The sequence below is a fragment of the Entelurus aequoreus genome, linkage group LG16 (assembly GCF_033978785.1).
Source record: "Entelurus aequoreus isolate RoL-2023_Sb linkage group LG16, RoL_Eaeq_v1.1, whole genome shotgun sequence".
NCBI lineage: Eukaryota > Metazoa > Chordata > Actinopteri > Syngnathiformes > Syngnathidae > Entelurus > Entelurus aequoreus.
The window spans coordinates 30160463-30182962 of NC_084746.1; the positions used below are offsets into that span (position 1 = coordinate 30160463).

At 39.1% G+C, this 22500-nt stretch overlaps 1 protein-coding gene across 1 annotated transcript in view; it reads left to right on the forward strand.

The window, feature by feature from the left end:
* Positions 1–12669, forward strand: part of tfa (transferrin-a) — a 13455-nt gene extending 786 nt beyond the window's left edge. The window contains exons 3-17 of the mRNA XM_062022597.1: positions 2578–2680; positions 2759–2950; positions 4813–4942; positions 5016–5071; positions 5285–5448; positions 6604–6757; positions 6826–6989; positions 7071–7167; positions 8644–8664; positions 8819–8983; positions 10189–10339; positions 11782–11849; positions 11922–12103; positions 12196–12385; positions 12465–12669. Coding sequence (XP_061878581.1) covers positions 2578–2680; positions 2759–2950; positions 4813–4942; positions 5016–5071; positions 5285–5448; positions 6604–6757; positions 6826–6989; positions 7071–7167; positions 8644–8664; positions 8819–8983; positions 10189–10339; positions 11782–11849; positions 11922–12103; positions 12196–12385; positions 12465–12511 — 1884 coding nt within the window. The 3' untranslated portion in view covers positions 12512–12669. The remainder of the gene's footprint in view (positions 1–2577; positions 2681–2758; positions 2951–4812; positions 4943–5015; positions 5072–5284; positions 5449–6603; positions 6758–6825; positions 6990–7070; positions 7168–8643; positions 8665–8818; positions 8984–10188; positions 10340–11781; positions 11850–11921; positions 12104–12195; positions 12386–12464) is intronic.
* The last annotated feature ends 9831 nt before the right edge of the window (positions 12670–22500 follow it).

Here is a 22500-nt window from a genome sequence, read left to right on the forward strand (position 1 = left end):
ACTTGCCAACTTTAAGTCTTTCAGTGTCATACATATATGGTAATATAGAGACAACTTGTTTTTCTACTTTACTGGTACTTTAAGATCTCAGCTCCTCCCCTGACGTTAAAAGCCCTCTTCTCATTCAGTCGGGCTTTCAGCTCAGTGGTGACCCACAGTTTGTTGGGGGAGGGGGGGGGCAGTGTTTTCCACACAAAGGTTTATGAAGCCTGTGATGCAGTCAGACTGTCCTCTCCACGTGGGTGTAGCGTTTGTCCCAGTCTGATGTCAAAACAGTCCTTCAGCTGCTCCCATGCCTTCTGTCTACTTCAGGCCTGGGCAATTATTTTGACTCAGGGGTGGCGGGGGGCCAAATTCTGAGGAAAAAAAATGTGTCTGGGGTCTGGTCTATGTATACATATATGTAAGCTGTGAAAATCTGCTGTACAGTATGTGTGCTTGGGTCCTATTTTCAGTAACACTAATAAAAAAATAAAAAATAAATTAAAAAATCCTCACAATGTCTGAATGCTAAAAACGGAATGGAATTTTTTTTAATTTTTTTTTTACTGAATGGGACACTCAGAATGTACAAGAAAATAGAGTGGTATTTACAATATTAACCATGAATGATAAAACACTGAATATTGACAACATATGAATGTCACACACCCTCTCGATCGACATATTTTACAATCAAGCAAAATGCAACAAACAGCGAAATATGAACAATTACCATGGTAACTAGTATATCATGCAAAAGCGCAGGTTCCAACAATTGAAATACTTTGTATAGTTCAAGACTTGCGGTCATTTGAAAACATCACTGCACATCATAATGGCCGCTACAGTTTTGACTTTAAAGATCTAAAAAATATTTGGGAACGTCTGGTGGTCCAGATTGAAAAGCTTAATTTGCTCTGGTCTACTTCATCACACTTCTCGTGTGGCAGTTTTTTTTTTCACCACGGGGTTGTAGTGGGGAGAAGATGAACAGGGATCAAAGCATATGCTTCCTTTACAGTTGCATACAGCAAAACCACGTTTGTTTCTTCTGTGGTACTTCACATAAGTGAAGGTCGGATGAATAGCATGATTAAAGTCACCAGAGATAACAAGGGCTTGTGGGTGCTTTGTCTGCAGCTGTGACACTGTACTGTATGCAACTGAGGGAGGGATGTAAAGTTTTCACAACTGCATGTGAAAACCCCCTGGGTATGTAGTAAGGTCTGAAGCTGACTGCCAGTAGCTCAATGTCTGCGCTACATGGTTAATAGTGATGTGATTAGGACTACACAACTTGTTGTGTAGTCCTTACTGCTCTCGGCCAACATTCGGTCCGTGCGGATGATTGAGAATCCGTCAAGGCTGACGGAAGTGTCCGATGTTATATATTCCTTCAGCCAGAACTGTGAAACCCATTATGCTGCTCTTTATATTCTCGCTGCAACCTTGTCCTTGTTGGAGAGAGTGAACCTTCTCCATTGCAATGATGGTAAACACGGTTTAAACTTCTGCTTTCTCCCTTGATGCTTATTGCCAGCTCTGCATCCTCATCTTGCTCTCCATGTGGGACAGATTGCAACTAGTGTATGGTGTAAACAGAGCCGAAAAGGCAGAGGAAGATTTTTAGTCCACCAAAAATAAACAATCTTAGTTGTGCAATACGGAAAAGGTTTTTACCAATGGAAACACATGAAAAACAAGACGGGCTGCTGCCACTTCAGTAGCGCCATCTTAAACTATATATCATCCGACTGGGTGGTTTGGCGGATGTAATCACTTTGCCATTCATGTCTCCAAATGTGTATCAGCTCAACTGTGTAAAGTGAGGCCGTGTCTCTAAATGACATCACCAAGAGGCAGAATGTAAAGAGGAAAAAGAATTAGGACCTATCCCAATGACACTGCAAACTTGTTTTCTTGGTGATCTGAATCAATTTAACATGTCGTCAAAGAGTAAAAATGCATTTCAATAAGCATCATAACAAAAGCGGTATAAAATAAAAATGGCTAGACGTTGATAGTCCAACTCATACTGACTAGTATACACAAGCTATGGAGATATCAGTAGAAAAAATTGCATTTAGTTTAGATGAGTTATATATTTGGAATATGGGATCAAATATTTAAATTTGTTTTAACTATTAAATTAACCTAAAGTAGGACTTTGATCTTTGTGGAAAATATTGGACACCATGTGTTAAGCTTATGATGTGTAAGCAATTGACACTATTCATTTTTTTAAATGTTTTGATTAGATTTTTTTTTACAAATGATTGATGTAAATTTATATCTAATCACTGCTATGTTGGAATTAATATTGATACTGTTATTATTCATTTTTATTTGACTACTTTTGGATTGTTTGTCTTCATTGCTCTGTTGATTGCTATTCTGAATGTTGCTGGGCCGGATTTGATTTTGGAATTGTAGTATTGTGCATTATGTTGACTGATACATTTTTTTAAAAAAAGAGAAAATAATGGGACCTAAGATTGAGCCTTGTGAAACCCCATGCCTTATTGTCAACTTATTGTGTAATCTGATGCAGAAACAGTTTCTTACAAGTTTAGCTAAATGTCAATTGTCTGACAGGGTGGTTTGGCAGATGCAATCACTTTGGATGGAGGTGACATTTACACCGCTGGACTGAAGAACTACAAACTGCATCCCATAATTGCTGAGAACTATGGCTCTGGTAAGATGATTCTTGTATTTGTTAAGCCCCTTTTGACTATCAACATTTTTAAATGCTTAACTTTACCACTATGTTTAGCGTCCGAGAGCTGTTACTACGCTGTGGCCGTGGTTAAAAAGGGCTCCGGATTTGGCATCCAAGATCTGAAGGGGAAGAAGTCCTGCCACACCGGTTTGGGAAAATCCGCCGGCTGGAACATTCCCATTGGAACTCTGGTGTCTATGGATATACTGAAGTGGAAAAGCATTGAGGATAAACCAATTGAGGAGGGTGAGTGACAGCTTTTAAACCATCTCACATGTTGGACAAACCCATGTGACCACGTCTCTTTGGGTGAAGCCATGTTTGGTAAAGTTAAAAATGGCTAGTACGCTGACAGGGCGCTTAACCCTGGATGCAGAACGGTGTCTCCACGGTGGACTCATTTCGAAGTCCGTTAGTTTCCATCCCTGCCCTGAATATACGCAGAGCTTGTATATTTGCCGGTTGCTGCAACTTAGCTAAAATCTTAATTGTTAGACAGGAAGTCATGCACAAACACCAAATAAATTATCCGGTTTACTTTCAAAATTAAAGACTCAGTTTTCAAGGCGGATTGTATTTTACACTTTGAAATGTTTTAATGGGCAGGAACAGACATGAATAAACTTGTCAAAGGTTTTCAGCTGTAATTTGACCTTGACACAAATGAGGACATGTGGATTCAGGAGGTCCACAATTAAAGAATCATATTACAGGCATATCTCGGGCAGCTATATGACTGACTGTTGCCTGTTACTAGGGTTGTTCCGATACCAATATTTTAGTACTGGTACCAAAATGTATTTCGAAACTTTTCTAAATAAGGGCGACCAGAAAATTTTTTGTTATTGGCTTTATTTTAACAAATGTTACGATACATTAAACGTGTTTCTTATTGCAATCTAAGAACACTTTTGTAAGCAAACAAAGGCTCCTAATTCATCTGACGTATGCAGCAACATATTTTGTCAAAATTATGAGTGACAAGCTGTAAAAATGTATTATTAATCCACTTGTTCATTTACTGTTTTTTTCTGTTTAAACATGTTCTATCTACTCTTCTGTTAAAATGTAATCACTTATTCTTCTGTTTGGATACTTTACATTAGTTTTGGATGATGCCACAAATTTAGGTATCAATCAGATACAAAGTCGTTACAGGGTCATACATGGTGGCATGTGTTCAGGGACTTATTTCCTGAGTTAACAAACATAATATGAATAAAAAAAGTGTGTGATGATAAAGTATCGATGTAATATCGACTAAACGCTCTTGTACTTGGTGTAATTACAGTGGATGTCAGGTGTAGATCCACCCATGGCGTTTGTTTACATTGTGGCTACGATGTGTAGTGAAGCATGTTTAGCTATTCCTCGTCCTGCAAGGATGATACTTGTAAGAAACTTACTTTGTCGCCATGTAGGTGAGGATTAGTGATATAGAAGTACCTAAAACAATGCTGACTGCGGATGGATGTTCGCCGCTAGCCATGTCTTAAAGCACCTCTTCCGGAGGGTGTTTCAGTGTTATAACTTCACCTTTTATTGTTAGTTTTTAGGCCAAAATGTGTCCGTTCTCCCTTTTCTGTCTACACTGTCTGCCTGTAAATACTCTGTGATTGTGCACTGACGAACATGCTCCTCTGCTCGTAAAACCAGCAATGACATGATGACGCGCCATCATGCCCGGGAACCGGTACTTTTCAAACCGCGCATAGTACAGTTTGATTCATTAGTACCGTGATACTATACCAGTAAACGTATACCGTACAACCCTACTGCTACAAAAATTGTCATTCTGCAAGGCAAAACTGACTTGACTCGTGGATAAGACAGATGCCCGCCTGAGTACTGACAGACGACAAACCTCAAGACGTTCCACAGTGTTGCCATTGCATAGCTCGCATGGCAGGACCAAGTTTATTTGCTTCTGCGACTCTGGAAGGACAAAATAAACGGTCACGTGATTGTGTGGATTTGCAAGTCTGCGCTATTGTTACCCGTTCAGTGAAAATCGTGGGTAAGAGCTCGGTCCGCTTATGGACTATGGGGCGGTGATCTCATACTGTGTAAAATGTATACAGATGTGACAAGAAAATTGTCTTTTGCAGCGGTGGCTAACTTCTTCTCCAAAAGCTGTGCCCCCGGAGCAGCGAGGGAGACCAAACTGTGTGATGGCTGCAAGGGAGACTGTTCGCGGTCCCACAATGAGCCCTACTACGACTACGGCGGTGCTTTCCAGTTAGTTTGCATCAATCTTTTCCAAGCATTATGTCTGGATATACTGTGTGGTAATCGACAACTGTTACTATAGGTGCCTGGTGGAAGGGGCCGGAGACGTGGCTTTTGTGAAACATCTGACTGTGCCTGGTAAGTTCTGAAGAGTGATGCTCAGCCTTGTATTCATTACATTATGTACAACATGTCACATTGCAAAGTCCAGCTAGTTGCCGTTCGACATTTGTTTCTCCTAGATTTTTATGGTAAATTAAAAGAAAAGTTCAGTGCCGTCTGCAAACATTGTTAAAACTGAGAATTGCAAGGAAATACTGAATTTTTTTAAAGGTGCTGTCTCACTTGCAGATAGCGAAAAGGCCAACTACGAGCTGCTGTGCCCCGACAACACCAGGGCGCCCATAGAGGAGTACAAAAAATGCCACCTGGCAAGAGCACCAGCTCACGCAGTTGTCAGCCGCAAGGACCCGCAGCTGGCAGAATTGATCTGGACGAGCCTCACCACAGTGCAGGTAAGATGCACAACACTGATTCTCAAACTCTACTAAAGACAGAGATACCCGGTTGTAATATACTGTTCCACCACTTGTGGCAATAATGACAACGTCAAGCAGAAGTCTGCAGCTAAAGTCATTGACGTTTCCATCCATTTTCTACTGCCTGTTCCCTTGGTGTTGCGAGGGGTGCTGGAGCCTATCTCAGCTGCATTCGGGCAGAAGGCAGGGTACACCCTGGACAAGTTGCCAAGACAGACAGACAACATTCACACACTAGGGTCAATTTAGTGATGCCATCAACTTGTCCACAGGTGCAGGTCTCTGGAGATGGGAGGAAGCTTAAGTGCAAAAATTATGACTTCAGGGATGAATTTGTATTTTCATTTGCACTTAAACATTCTCAGTCTTTTTTTAAATAAACCATCTATAATTTTCATGAAATTAAATATAGCGTTTTACATAGTGAAACCCATTATCTACATTTAAACCAGTGTGGGTGACACTAGGAGCAGGTGGGTAAAGTGTCTTGTTCAAAGACACTCCACACCAGCAGTGACTAGGATGGCGGAAGCAGGAATCGAACCTGGAAGCCTGAAGTTGCTGGCACGGCCGCTCTACCAACTGAGCTACGTAACTGTGCCATATACTTGTTTTGCAGTCTGCCTGACCTAAGCCTTTATCTTAGATTAACAATTTCATATAATTTGACAGTTTATCCTAAAACACTAGATTTAATTTTAATATGACAAAAGCAAGAGATTACTTTCATAATATTTGAGTGGGCCCCGGGGCCTTCTATAGTGTGAAAGTCGGGCACCAAGGTCAAAAAGATTAAGAACCCCTGTTATATGCTACATCTAGCGGTACGCACGACCACATTTAGTATTTTTTCTCAGGTATTTGGATATTGTATGAATTGACCAAATGTTCAAGAACTAAGATTATTTAGAATTGGATAAACTACTTTTTAATGCATAATTGATACGTTAATCATTTGAGGATGATTCGGATTTAAAATGCAGCTAAAAGACAACTATAGATACAATGCTTGATTAGTGAACTTGACTTTATTGCTTCTGTTACCAATTCAATTAATAGTCTGTCTGGTGTGAACTTTACTATTTCTTGATCAGCAATCCTTTGCATTCTATTTATTTATTTTTAAACTAGGGCTTCAACCTATTCTCCTCTGAGGCATACGCTCCTGCTAAGAACCTGATGTTTAAAGATTCTGCTGTGGCGTTTGCCAAGCTGCCTGACAACACAAACGCCTTCATGTATTTGGGTTCCACCTACACGGGCATCGTGCGCTCCCTGACAAAAGGTAGTGACGAACTAAACACCAACTTATAAGGCGAGTGATTTTTTTTAATTTAATGCTTGACTTTTCAGAGGTCACTACAACTGATGATGGCGGCGCCATCACATGGTGTGCTGTGGGTGCTGCTGAGACCAGCAAGTGTGACAAGTGGAGCTTTAACCCTCTGGTGGGTGAGGACCGCAACATTATTTGCCAGGAAGCCCCAACAGTTGAAGCCTGCTTGAAAATGATCATGGTAGTGTTGCTTAGTTTTATTCATTTATTTAAAAAAAATTAAAATAAATAAATCTGATCAAAGTGTCATTTTTCTCTCTAGCGCAAAGAAGCTGATGCGATGGCGGTGGATGGAGGAGAGGTGTTCTCAGCTGGGAAGTGTGGTCTGGTTCCAGCCATGGTGGAGCAGTACGACGAAGGTATTATTAATGAGGTTGTGTGCCACATGCTTGTCAAGTGTTTCCCGCAGGACTACAATACTGTATATTTGGTCTCAATCAGGGATGTCAAACATGCGGGCCGGATCAGGCTCACGAACGGGTTCATAATTGTTCTGTGTACTTTGAACACTTATAGTTTGAACAGTCTCTTAAACTGAATCATATTGGTGCTTTTATTTATTTAAGGGATTAAGCATAGAAATAAATGATAAATGGGTTATACTTGTATAGCGCTTTTCTACCTTCAAAGTACTCAAAGCGCTTTGACAGTATTTCCCTATTCACACACTGATGGAGAGAGCTGCCATGCAAGGCGCTACCAGCACCCATCAGGAGCAAGGGTGAAGTGTCTTGCCCAAGGACACAACGGACGTGACTAGGATGGTAGAAGGTGGGGATTGAACCCCAGCAACCCTCCGATTGCTGGCACGGCCACTCTACCAACTTCGCCACGCCGTAATTTAATTCCACATACGAATATGCTAAAGGTCTAAAGTGTTACGAGCATACAAATGTTTGAAATGAGATTTTCCTCTAAGGTTATATTTCTCTTTTGTTGAGAATAATTGTATATTCTTGGGTAGCATGTTATGGTTTGCTTTGTACATCATTTTAGCTGTTTGCAAATGCACCAAATCGTTGAATTACAATAATTGTGATTTTAATAAGTAAAGGGTTCGTATGTTCTCAATATCCAACATTATGTATTCTAATTTATCTTTTTGTAACAGTTAGTGAATGAAGCCCACATTTGTAGTAGTTTCCCCATATTTCTGCACGATAACGCAGATATGGTAACACTAGCGAGCAGTAAAGAATATGAAGTGGTTTTGCTTTATTCATTCACATGTTTCTTGCTACTTTTTTTTTAGATGGGATTTCCAATTAATTTGATCTATTATACCCAAAAATGTGTTTCAATGGAAATGACAAATGAGGTAGTTGATACATGGAATGATTTTTATTTATGCTTTTAGTTTTTGTTCCATCCTAGATGGGCTGTGACTTAACGTTCAATTGCCTTGTAGATGCACTGAGATTAAGTCAAAGTTCATTGTGTTTTTGAAAAGGCACCACTTTTATACCTCAGAATTTTCAACTACCTTGAAGTGTTTTGTCAAGAGGATTATTTGATATGCGCTTGTTCTATTTTGGGTCGACGTGCAACAACCATCTGAAGTTTTTTTTTTAAGTTATCATGCCATGATTTTACCTGTTTGGCCCACATGGGAATAGATTTTCCGACATGCGGCCCCTGAGTTAAAATGAGTTTGACACCCCTGGTCTAGAAATGTATTTGGCTTACAGTTGGTCTTGTTGAGAAATTTCAAGTCTGTCTTGAACAATGGCCATAGCACAGGAGATGCATGTGTTGAATAATCTCCTTTTCGTGGTTCAGGAGTAGAAATACGTTGCATTGCAACTGAATTCTAAGTGACTGCTTTCCCTCCACAGCAATGTGCACCGTATCTGGGGGTAAGTCATCTTTTTTTTTCTGCTCTTTGCTTCATCACAGCTAGTTCATAAGGCTGACAAACTTATTGACAGCTGGACTAGATTGCTCCCAAATGGATCACCCTCATAGATGACCGCTTGTGCATGAATTGTATTTTTTTTAATTTTCATGTAGCTACTGCCTCCTCCTACTTTGCCGTTGCCGTGGTCAAGAAGGGCTCGGGGGTGACCTGGGACAACCTGAGGGGGAAGAGGTCCTGCCACACGGGCTTTGGCAGGACAGCTGGTTGGAACGTTCCAATGGGGGAAATCCACAAACAAACTAATGACTGTGACTTCAGTAAGTAATTTGTTTTCTTTTGGGAAAATCTAATTATTTTGCAAGTAGCTTCTCAAAGACTCCAGCTTTTACTTTGAAGCACTGTAAAACTCAACATGCGTGAGTGTCTTATCACTCAAGATCCAAAATTACAAATCCCATATGTGCTATTGATTAGCATTAGCCCTTTTCACATGGATATTTCAAACTCCTTCAAATACACAACTAAGATGTATGTTCTACTTACACATTTTGATGTATAAAATACTTTCTAGGCTCAAGAGCCAGGAATAGCGCATTCAACATCTTAATGGCAGACTGAAACTTTGGTATTCTGACAGCAGGCTTGAAGTTAAACCGAGTATTGTCGCCATGTGAGTTTTAATAGACACCCTGCTGCACACAGAATTATTTCAGAACAAAAGTGCAAGATTAGAACTTAACTCTCCAGAAAAGATCACTGATTTTTCAAATTGTGGTAAAATTACCACAGGTGGGTCACGGTGTCCATCTTGTGGTATTTATTACAAAACTTAATTTATCTTAATTTTTTAAAACCAAACTTGTAAAAGACTCTTTACACGTTTTAGTAAGCTCAACTAAATGTTGAGATTAAATCTATGGTTCTAAAATTGTTTCTATGGTTTTATAGAATGCTCTAGTGTATCAACTGACTCAAGCGGGGATCTGAGATTGGTAGGTTGTGAGTTCAAACCCCGGCCGAGTCATACCAAAGACTATAAAAATGGGACCCATTACCTCCCTGCTTGGCACTCTGCATCAAGGGTTGGAATTGGGGGTTAAATCACCAAAAATGATTCCCGGGTGCGGCCACCACTGCTCCCCTCACCTCCCAGGGGGTGATCAAGGGTGATGGGTCAAATGCAGAGAATAATTTCACCACACCTAGTGTGTGTGTGACAATCATTGGTACTTACCTATGTTTCTAGATGGCGTGAAGGCAGTCTCTCCTCAGCAAGCCCGTTTTGCCCCAGAAAGAGGGCCAATTAAACTGCCAACCAAGTAGCATACTAGGACAATTACCCAAAACTTTGACACATTGAAATGACCTCTGTATTGCATATAAAACACAGAAAGGGCAGTGCCCCATTACGTTAAATTCTACCAGCAATTAACCTGATTTTAGTTTAATGAAGCTGTATTCTTCATAAAATGTGTTGGAACATGACTTGAAGTGGTTTTTTTTTTCTTCTCCCCCCTCTCAGCAAAGTTCTTCAGTAGTGGTTGTGCCCCTGGAGCGCCGGCTGACTCCCCATTCTGTTCTCAGTGCGCGGGCAGTGGCAAAAATGTGAATGACGAGTTCAAGTGCAAAGCCAGTGCTGAGGAGAAATACTACGGCTACGCTGGCGCCTTTAGGTAGGATGTTGGCAATACTAAGTGCTTGTGGAAAATTACACTAATTGTAGTTTTATTACAGCAGGGGTGCTGTATGGTAGCCTTATTTATTTGCTTGCTGCATTGTGTAATTTTGGTAATGTTACAATGTTGTTCAGTTATATTAACATGCAGTATATCCACAACTCTTCACTTTCTCCTTTTTCATGTTATACAACCTTATTCCAAAATTGAAACTTATTTTTGGTCAAAATTCTGCACACTATACCCCTTGACAATGTTTTTTTTTTAACTGCAAAAGGAAAAACTATCACATTTACATAAGTATTCCCAGCTAAAAAAATATGATCAAGTGCAACCTGTTTAAACTAATCATCCTTGAGATGTTCCAACGGCTTAATTGGAGTCCACCTGTGGTAATTTCAGTTGATTGGCCATGGTTTAGAAGGGCACATGCCGGTCTATACGAGGTCCCACACTTGATAGTACAAACCAAGACTGACGCCAAAGGAGTTGTCTAGACCTAAGATGAGTATTTCTCAAGGCACAAATCTGGGCAAGGGTACAGAAAAATATCTGCTGCCACTAGGACCTTCAATCTGTAAATTGCAGAAGAGCCCTAGTCAGGGACATGACCAAGAACCCGATGGTCACTCTGTCACAGCTAAGCATTCCATTGTGGAAACAGGGGAACCTTCCAGAAGGACAAATATCTCTGCAATCAGGTCTGAATGCTGTAGTGGCAAGACAATGGCCATTAATGACTAAGTTTGCTAAAATGCACCTAAAAGACTCAGACCATGAGAACCAAAATGATCTGGTCTGATGAGCCAAAGATTGAACTCTTGGCATGAATGCCAACACCATCCCTACAGGGAAGCGTGGTGGTGGCAGCAGCATCATGATGTGGGGTTGTTTTTCAGGAACTGGGAGATTAGTCAGGATAGAGAGATGAATGCAGCAATGTACCGAGACATTCTGGACTAAAACCTGCTCTTGAACACAGACTAGGGTGACTGTTCATCTTTCAACAGGACAGGGCCCTGAGCACACAGCCAAGATATAAAATGAATGGCCCGGATTTGAATCGGATTGAAAATTTTTTAGAAATCTTGTGGCATCCTATAAAATAAAAACTTGGCTAAAATTGCCGCCAAATGGGCATCAAAGTATTGAGCAAAAGCTGTAAATGCTTGTTGCTGTGATTTCATTTATAATTTGCTTAACTCAAAACATTTACATTTATGTAGCATGTTGGGGACAAAATGAATGTATTCCATATTTGAATAAGGGGTAACATAAAAAGTGAAGTGCTGTGAATACTTTCTGAATGCACTGAATATTGACCTACTGTAAATTGTCTAGCATCTTTAATGCACAATTGATCAAAGTGGCAGCTCCTGGATGACAAGATCTGCATCTTCACACTTCATGAAATCTATTTTGCTTCTTTTCATTTTTAGATGTCTTGTTGAAGGTGCTGGGGACGTCGCCTTCATTAAACACACAATTGTACAAGAAAACAGCGACGGTAAAACTCTGTCTTTTTTATCCTCAGTCATCTTTGTAACATTTTTAAAAACTGCCTCTTCTACTTTTGCAGGAAATGGTCCTGAATGGGCTCGCAATCTCTCCAGCAGCGACTATGAGCTAATCTGCCCCGGGAAGCCTAAGGTTCCAGTCGCTCAGTTTAAAGATTGCAACCTGGCAAGCACCCCAGCACACGCTGTGGTGACCAGGCCAGAGACCCGCAATGACGTCGTCCGCGTTCTCCAGGACGAGCAGGTCAGAATACAGAAATTGGAATTTTGTTCACCATTTTATATTTGTTTTAGTCCAGTTGGATGATTTAATTTATTATTATTATTTTTTTTTAGGCCAAGTTTGGTAGGGGCACCGATGCCAGTTTCAAAATGTTTGAGTCAAAGTCTGGAAAGAACCTGCTCTTCAAGGACTCCACCAAGTGTCTCCAAGAAATCCCTGCCGGGATTAGTTATGAGAAGTTCTTAGGAACCGGGTACATGAACGCCATGACCTCACTGAGGCAGTGCAGTGACACGGCTTCAGGTTTGTTCTGTTCCTCACGATATAGAATTACGGTACGATTTTTGACTTATTGAAATGATTTGTCTCACCTGTTGTACAGATCTGGAGAAACTGTGCACTTCCCATAGCTGCCAGTCAACAAACTAGATGGTTCTTCAGTTGTCCCTCACTGACTCAAATTCTCAATCTTCTGATGTTCTCCATATGCAAATCAACAATCATCATGTCCACTAACTATATTTCTGATTGTAGATCATCCATTTTCCTAACATGTTTGTATTTTTCAAATAAAGCCTTTGAATAACTTTTGGAGGGGTTTTTGACGCTTTACTAAAAGGTCAAATATTGAATAAGAGATTGAAATGCTTTTCTTTTAATACAAAATGAAGTGGTTGATGCAATATTAAACTATAAATTATTTTCCTAAACTTATTGGATAAACTGGCCAGGCACTATTGAAAAGATCAATACCACGAATGTGTTTTTAGTGACTATTATAAGAGATGGAGCAACTCTGAGGATCAGAAGGAGCATGTTTAAGGTCTGATACTAAACAATATACTTTGTAAAATAGTATAAGGATAATAGTTTTAAGACTGGAGGGGGAAAATATTATTTCCAAATTATAGAGCGGATTTCCTAAAATTATCGAAACTGGACAAGTTCGTAGAAAAACATCCACAGAGGACCAATGTGAATACAAAGCAAATATCAATGGCATTAAAGTGTGCAGCTGTAGTATTTATGATAAAATAGCATTTGACACTATCTTAAATTTAGAATGACAGAGGGCTGGTCTCAAAGTGGATAAGAAAATATTTACCAAAAGAAAGCAATACATGATAGGTGAAAATGTCAACAGCACTAGATGCCTTGCGGTGTATTACAAGGATTGTTACTGGGACAAATTGTTCAATCTTTATATAAATGACATTTGTAGAGTTGCAAAGGACTTCAAGTTGGTAATATGTGCAGACCACAGAACTGTTGCTCAGGAGAGAACACAGAAGGTAATGCCAATATCAGAAGAAATAAACAAATTAAAAAAACAAGCAAAAGGTTTTACACCAAAAAACCCTACATATTCTCAACTGCTTGCTAGTGTTGTGTAGAAATATGGGGAAATAACTAAAGTGCATTCCATTCACTAATTGTTACAAAAGAAGTCAGGATAATACATAATGTAGGTTTAAGACATGAAGTAAAAAAAAAAAAAAAAAAATACTGATGTGGGTCACTGAAGCTTCAAGAGGTAGTCACCTGAAATGGTTTCTCACTTCACAGGTGTGCTTGAAGCTTGAGAGAATGCCAAGAGTGTGCAAAGCAATCAGAGCAAAGGGTGGCTATTTTGAAGAAACCAGAATATAAAACTTTTCAGTTATTTCACCTTTTTTTGTTGAAGGCCTACTGAAACCCACTACTACCGACCATGCAGTCTGATAGTTTATATATCAATGATGAAATCTTAACATTGCAACACATGCCAATACGGCCGGGTTAACTTATAAAGTGCAACTTTAAATTTCCAGCGAAATATCCGGCTGAAAACTTCTCGGTATGTTTGCGCGTGACGTCACGGGTTGAAGCAGAAATTTTGGAATAGCACGGTGGCCAGCTTAAGTCGTCTGTTTTCACCACATAATTCCACAGTATTCTGGACATCTGTGTTGGTGAATCTTTTGCAATTTGTTTAATGAACAATGGAGACAGCAAAGAAGAAAGCTGTAGGTTGGATCGGTGTATTAGCGGCTGGCTACAGCAACACAACCAGGAGGACTTTGAGTTGGATAGCAGACGCGCTATCCGACGCTAGCCGCCGACCGCACCGATGATCGGGTGAAGTCCTTCGTCGCGCCGTCGATCGCTGGAACGCAGGTGGGCACGGGTAGTGATGAGCAGATGAGGGCTGGCATAGGTGGAGAGCTAATGTTTTTAGCATAGCTCTGTCGAGGTCCCGTAGCTAAGTTAGCTTCAATGGCGTTGTTAGCAACAGCATTGCTAGGCTTCGCCAGGCTGGACAGCATTAACCGTGTGGTTACAGGTCCAGTGTTTGGTTCGGTGTCATCTGATAGTAGAAGTAATAATAGTATTGTTGATCTTCTGTCTATCCTTCCAGTCAGGGGCATGTTTCTTCTGTTTCTATTTGTTTTAATTATTAAATGAACCAAAAATATGACTTATTTTATCTTTGTGAAAATATTGGACACAGTGTGTTGTCAAGCTTATTGTCACGGCGCGGATTCGATCCCGCTTCCCTCCTGCCAACGCCGCTCATCCGTCTGTCGCACCTCGGGACACGCCCACGGGTGCGCACATCCAGGGATGCGCCGCGCGTGTCTCCGCCCTGCAGCAGCCACCAGCTGCAAACACTCACCGGTTATCTGCACACCTGATCCTGACGAGGGCGTGCCGGATAAAGGCAGGGTGCACCCAAGGATCGGCGCGGGAACTTAGTTTTCTCATGGTGTACAGTAAGCGACTGCCTTTAGACTCTCTCCTTGTTTCCTCTCCGTGCCTTGACCCCCCTGTATTCTCCCGTGTGCCCGCAGTGTTTTGCCTTCCCGGATCTCGACCACCTCGCATGGACTTGAACTCTGACGCTCCTCTCAGCCCCACAGACCCCGCTTGTATCCCGGATCATCTGCCTGCCCCCTGGACTTCCTCGTATCTCTTCAACACTTTGGTAACACACATTCCAGTTAAATACTACACACATAGTCTTACATCACACACTCTGGTATTCTAGTTCACACTCCATTTCCTTAGTTTAGTTGTATTGTTTATTATTATTATATATATATATATATATTGTCTATATATATATAATAAATATTTGTATATACTGCCCCCTGGTGTCTGAGCCGTCACCTCCCCTTTAGTTGAAACACAACACTTATGAGATGCGATGCAAGTGTAAGCCACTGCGACACTATTGTTCTTTTTTTTTTATTTTTTACAAATGTCTAATGATAATGTCAATGAGGGATTTTTAATCACTGCTATGTTGAAATTGTAACTAATATTGATACTGTTGTTGATGATATTCATTTTTGTTTCACTACTTTTGGTTTGTTCTGTGTCGTGTTTGTGTCTCCTCTCAATTGCTCTGTTTATTGCAGTTCTGAGTGTTGCTGGGTCGGGTTTGGTTTTGGAATTGGATTGCATTGTTATGGTATTTCTGTGTATTATTTTGTTGGATTGATTAATTAAAAAATAAACAAATTTTTTAAAAAAATAATCGATTTTTTAAAAATGAGAATCGATTCTGAATCGTGAAAATCGCGATTCGAATTCGAATTGATTTTTTCCCACACCCCTAATATTTAACAAGGTCATCAAATACAAGCAACTTTGATTGCATAAACAGATTTTGAGTATGTTCTAAAAAAACAACGTTGTGAATGATCCGCACTGCTCTTTTCTGTATTATGATCAGAGGATGAATTATGTTGTGGTAAGTATTCCCCCATACTTCGACACAATATGTAAGGTATGGGGGTACCAAGGTGCAGTATAGAGTACAGAGTGCATTTTCATTGAGGTATAGTTTTGCTTTGTTTATAATTGAGAGGCTTTTGGAGATTTTTGTTTTAATGTGTCTGACATGGGGTTTCCATGATAGTTTACTATCAATTATTACTCCCAAAAATGTATTCTCATTTACGATTTGAATTTGGGTACCATCAATACTTATTTTCTGTTCAGACGTTATGTTGCAATTTCCAAACATCACTATCTTAGTTTTATTTATATTCAAGGATAATTTATTTGTGTTCATCCATTTTTTACTATGTTTAGTTCTGTGTTTACTGTATTTTATGAGCTCATTATAGTCATCACTACTGTAGAATATATTTGTGTTGTCTGCAAATAGTATACTTATCAGTATTTTGGATGTATTAAACATATCATTAATATATAAATTAAACCGTTTTGGCCCCAACATGGACCCTTGGTGGATACCACAAGCAATGCCAAGAGTATCAGATAAATATTGACCCATTTTTACAAACTGTACCCTCCCTGTTAAATAACTTTTTAACCAGTCACCAGCCAGCCCCCTAATTCCATATCTTTCCATTTTATCTAGTAGAATTGAATGATTAATGGTATCAAAGGCTTTTTTTAGATCAATAAAGATACAAACTGCATATATTTTATGCTCCAGTGCATTAGTAATTTCTTCAATAGCTTCAGTTATCGCCATTGAGGTTGTTCGTTTGAACCTAAAGCCATACTGACCGTCATTGATTATATGATGCTTCTCATGAAAAGATTCAAGTCGAGAGTAAAATAGTTCCTCTAAGATTTTTGAGAACTGAGGAAAAAGAGAGATTGGTCTGTAATTAGTGAAAGCGTGTTTGCTGTCACTTTTGAAAAGCGGAGTTACCTTAGCGATTTTCATTTGACTTGGAAAGCTGCCAGTCTGGAATGATAGGTTACATATATTAGTTAAGGGTTTTACAATATTCAGTATAACTTTTTGAACCAATATCATGTTGATATCATGGCAGTCAGTGGAGCACTTACTTTTACACTTCCGCACAATGTTTGTCACTTCCTGCTCATTTGTAGCTGAGAGGAAGAATGACAAAGAATTCTGTTCAATAGTTGATTTTGTAACTCTATTGTCTGGGATGTTAACAGCCAACTTAGGACCAACACTTACAAAAAAAATGTTTAATTTATTCACTACATCACTCATACTATAATCTTCACTGTTTTCATCAAGAAAGTAATCAGGATATGTCAACTTTGAATATCCTTGTTTGTCTACACTATTCAAAACATCCAAAGTTCCTTTTATATTGTTTTTGTTTTCATATAGTTTTTTTAAAATAATATAACCTTTTGCTTGTTCTTATATCAGTTAATTTATTTTTGTACTTCTTGTGTCGTTGTTCGACTTCTTTTGTTCTTATTTTGATGAACAGTTTGTAGAGATTGTTTTTCTTTTTACAGGCATTAATTACCCCTTTTGTGACCCAAGGGCTATTTTTATTTTTTCCTTTTATAAAATATTCTTTCACAGGGAAATGTTTATTATGCAGGGAAGTGAAGATGTCTAAAAAATTACAATAAGCACTGTCCACATTTGGTTCTCTGTAAACTGAAGTCCAATCCTGAACTGCTAAGCTATTGTTTAGGGCACAGATTGTTTCCTCAGTTGTTATTCGTTTAGAGATTTTTGCCATAGTGTCTTTGGTTTTCTTGAGATGACAGTCATATTAAGTAAAAACAGGTAAATGGTCAGTGATATCACATATAAATAGGCCACTGGTGACTTGATTTCCCATAATGTTAGTAAAAATGTTGTCAATGATTGTGGCACTGTGTTATTCTGCTTGGTTTGGTTATGGTTGGATATAGAGACAAGCTGTACATAGTGTCAATGAAGTCATCAAAATGTTTTTGCTTGCTTGAATTTGACAAATCAATGTTAAAATCACCACAGATAAATATGGCTTTATGGTTCACAGAGGAAAATAGTTTACCCATCCACTCATTGAAAGTTTCTATGCTTGAACCAGGTGCCTTACACCTGACACTTACATCATGTGTTGCCTTCATTATAATACTAATATAAGACTTTTAAAGTAATTTTGATAGTAGGCTAATATAGCTAATATAGACACTTACATCATGTGTTGTCTTCATTATAACACTTATATAAGACTTTTAAAGTCATTTTGATAGTAGTCTATTATAGCTAATATAGACACATCATGTCTACCGTCAGTCTACCCCAGGGCAGCTGTGGCTATGAAAGTAGCTTACCACCACCAGGTGTGAATGAATGATGGGTTCTACGTGTAAAGCGACTTTGGGTACTTAGAAAAGCGCTATATAAATCCCAGGTATTATTATTATTATTATGTGTTGCCTTCATTATAATACTAATATAAGACTTTCAAAGTCAGTTTGATAGTAGTCTAATATAGTTAATATAGACACATCATGTGTTACCTTCATTATAGCACTTTTATAAGGCTTTTAATTTTTTGCAGCTCCAGACAGATTGTTTTTTTGTCCAATATGGCTCTTTCAACATTTTGGGTTGCCGACCCCTGCGTTAGAGGATCTCAAGGTGACTCATTATATTATATCTTTGCTTCTTTGGGCCAAAGAAAATGATTTCAGTTGTGTCTGTTTGAGCTGAAGAAGTCACTAAAGTCACTAAAGCTGTTGGTATACAACATTTTTTTAGGACTTTGCCCCAAAAATGGCAAGTCGAATATATTCAGTACTGTGGCATCAAGACTACTCTTCTTTACGAGTTTTAAGGCCTTCGGAAATGTTCCAGTCTGAAGTCAAATTTTAACTAGACGAGTGAATTGTGGTAAAAAACTACTCAGCACAGATTCGAGAAATCTAGCGTCTCATCAAGGCAGCATGTTGATGGACTCAGACTGTGGACGATTTCTTCAACGGTTTTGTCAGTGACAAAAGTGAAATGTGCCAGCTCGAGTTGACGAGCTGGCTGCAGAGTAGCTGGCATGATTAAAGTATTACCATATTTGTTTCAAACTTAGCTAAACAATTGAATAACAAGAAGTCAGATCACACACACAGCTGTTTGGCTTGATGCCAAATATTCGCGGAGTCCAAACCGCCCATGCAACGTCAACTAATGCAAGAGAAATTACTACATTTGGTAACAAATTCCTACAATTTGTGTTTTATCTTTAACGATGTGCGTTTTACCTGCCACATGTCATATCTGTGTATAGTACTTTTCACCAAACTATTGTTTTTAGTATTTACAAATGACTGTATTTTTCTTAAATCATAGACCAAGAGTGGCAAGCATAAATCATGAAGTATAATGTCAATAAAGCTACCTATTATATTCTAACCCAATCCTAGATTATGGTAGGCTATATGTAATAAATGAAATTGTAAATTGTTCTTTGAGTGCAACAAGAAAAGCCCAATTTGTCGATTGTCTTTTAATTTTTATTTATATTTTGTAAAATTGTAATTACAGTGTAATAAGAACCATATGTTAAATGTATTGTTTGATTTTGTTTTTGTTAAAATGAAGCCAAAAATTGATTTTATTTGTGGTACCCTTTATTTTGAAAAGTTGACACCTTATATTGTACAAAGCCAAAAAACAGTGAAGTTGACACATTGTGTAAATTGTAAATAAAAACAGAATACAAAGATTTGAAAATCCTTTTCAACTTACACTACCGTTCAAAAGTTTGGGGTCACCCAAACAATTTTGTGGAATAGCCTTCATTTCTAAGAACAAGAATAGACTGTCGAGTTTCAGATGAAAGTTCTCTTTTTCTGGCCATTTTGAGCGTTCAATTGACCCCACAAATGTGATGCTCCAGAAACTCAATCTGCTCAAAGGAAGGTCAGTTTTGTAGCTTCTGTAACGAGCTAAACTGTTTTCAGATGTGTGAACATGATTGCACAAGGGTTTTCTAATCATCAATTAGCCTTCTGAGCCAATGAGCAAACACATTGTACCATTAGAACACTGGAGTGATAGTTGCTGGAAATGGGCCTCTATACACCTATGTAGATATTGCACCAAAAACCAGACATTTGCAGCGAGAATAGTCATTTACCACATTAGCAATGTATAGAGTGTATTTCTTTAACGTTAAGACTAGTTTAAAGTTATCTTCATTGAAAAGTACAGTGCTTTTCCCTCAAAAATAAGGACATTTCAATATGACCCCAAACTTTTGAACGGTAGTGTACATTCAATTGAATAGACTGCAAAGACAAGATACTCAACGATCGAACTGGAAAGCTTTGTTATTTTTTGCAAATATTAGCTCATTTGGAATTTGATGCCTGCAACATGTTTCAAAAAAAGCTGGCACAAGTGGCAAAGAAGAATGAGAAAGTTGAGGAATTCTCATCAAACACTTATTTGGAACATCCCACAGGTGAACAGGCTAATTGGGAACAGGTGGGTGCCATGATTGGGTATAAAAGCAGCTTCCATGAAATGCTCAGTCAAGGATGGGGCGAGGGTCACCACTTTGTGAACAAATGCGTGAGCAAACAGTTTAAGAACAACATTTCTCAAACGCAGCCATTACAAGGAATTGAGGGATGTCACCATCTACGGTCCGTAATATCATCAAAAGGTTCAGAGAATCTGGAGAAATCACTGCACGTAAGTAGCAAGTCTGAAAACCAACATTGAATGCCCGCGACCTTCAATCCCTCAGGCGGTACTGCATCAAAAAGCAGCATCAGTGTGTAAAGGATATCACCACATGGGCTCAGGAACACTTCAGAAAACCACTGTCAGTAACTACAGTTGGTCGCTACATCTATAAGGTCAAGTTAAAACTCTACTATGCAAAGCGAAAGCCATTTATCAACAACACCCAGAAACACTGCCGGCTTCGCTGGGCCCGAGCTCATCTAAGATGGACTGATGCATAGTGTAAAAGTGTTCTGTGGTCTGACGAGTCCACATTTCCAAATTGTTTTTGGAAACTGTGGACGTCGTGTCCTCCGGACCAAATAGAAAAAGAACCATCCGGATTGTTACAGGCGCGAAGTTTACAAGCCATCATCAGTGATGGTATGGGGGTGTATTTGTGCCCAAGGCATGGGTAACAAACACATCTGTGAAGGCACCATTAATGCTGGAAGGTACATACAGGTTTTGGAGCAACATATGTTGCCATCCAAGCAACGTTATCATGGACGCCCCTGCTTATTTCAGCAAGACAATGCCAAGCCACATTCTGCATGTGTTACAACAGCGTGGCTTCGTAGTAAAAGAGTGCGGGTACTAGACTGGCCTGCCTGTAGTCCAGACCTGTCTCCCATTGAAAATGTGTGGCACATTATGAAGCCAAAATACGACAACGGAGATACCGGACTGTTGAACAACTTAAGCTGTACATCAAGCAAGAATGGGAAATAATTCCACCTGAATATCTTCAAAAATTGGTCTCCTCAGTTCCCAAACGTTTACTGAGTGTTGTTAAAAGGAAAGGCCATGTAACACAGTGGTAAAAATGCCCCTGTGCCAACTTTTTTGCAATGTGTTGCTGCCATTAAATTCTAAGTTAATGATTATTTATTAAAAAAGTTACGTTTCTCAGTTCGAACGTTAAATATCATGTCTTTGCAGTCTATTCAATTAAATATAAGTTGAAAAGGATTTACAAATCATTGTATTCTATTTTTATTTATGAATTAAACAATGTGCCAACTTCACTGGTTTTGGGTTTTGTATATACACTGACTATTTATCTGGCAAGCACTTTTCTGATATTTTCATGTAGCCTCGGCCTCTTACTTTGTCGTTGCCGTGGTCAAGAAGGGCCCAGGGGTGACATGGGACAACCTGAGGAAGGAAAGGTTGTCCCATGCTTTGGCAGAACAGCTGGTTGGAATATTCCAATGTGGGAAATCCACAAACAAACTAATGACTGTGACTTCAGTAAGTAATTATTTTTGTTTTGGGGAAAATACTCAAACGATTTCAAGCATTTAAAAATAAAATACTTTCTGGTGCATTTAACATCTTAATGGCAGTAGACTGAAACTTTGGTCTATTGACAGCAGGCTTCCAAAAACATTGCAGAGCGTTGTCGCCACCTTCAGGAGTTTTAATAGATGACACCCTTCTGAATATAGTAGAATCCCCTTCAGAATAAAAATGCCAGATTACAATTGAACTCTTCCTGAAAAGATAATGGATTTTCAAATTGTGGTAGGTTGCCATCGGTGGTTCACAGGCTCCATCTAGAGCAGGGGCGTCAAACTCGTTTTCATTGAGGGCCACGTCGCAGTTATGGCTGCCCTCAGAGGGCCGGCCGCTTGTAACATTAATAAAGGAAACATACATGTATAAGGATTAGCCACATGATATTGTCACATGATTACCTATGCATTTGATTAGTAAATGTATATTTTACCTACACTGTAAGAAAAAAAAATCTGTGGATTTTGGGGTCAAAAAAATGACAGAATTTTACCATGAAATTTACAGTAAAATGGTCACACTCTAGTTTACTGTAAAATTCTGGTGATTGAGCTGCCAGTTTTTTTTTTTTTTTTTTTTTCATAACAAAATATGGTTGCTGTTTTCACAGTGTATTACTGTAAATGTAAAAATGGTACCACAGTTTTTTTCTTACAGTAGG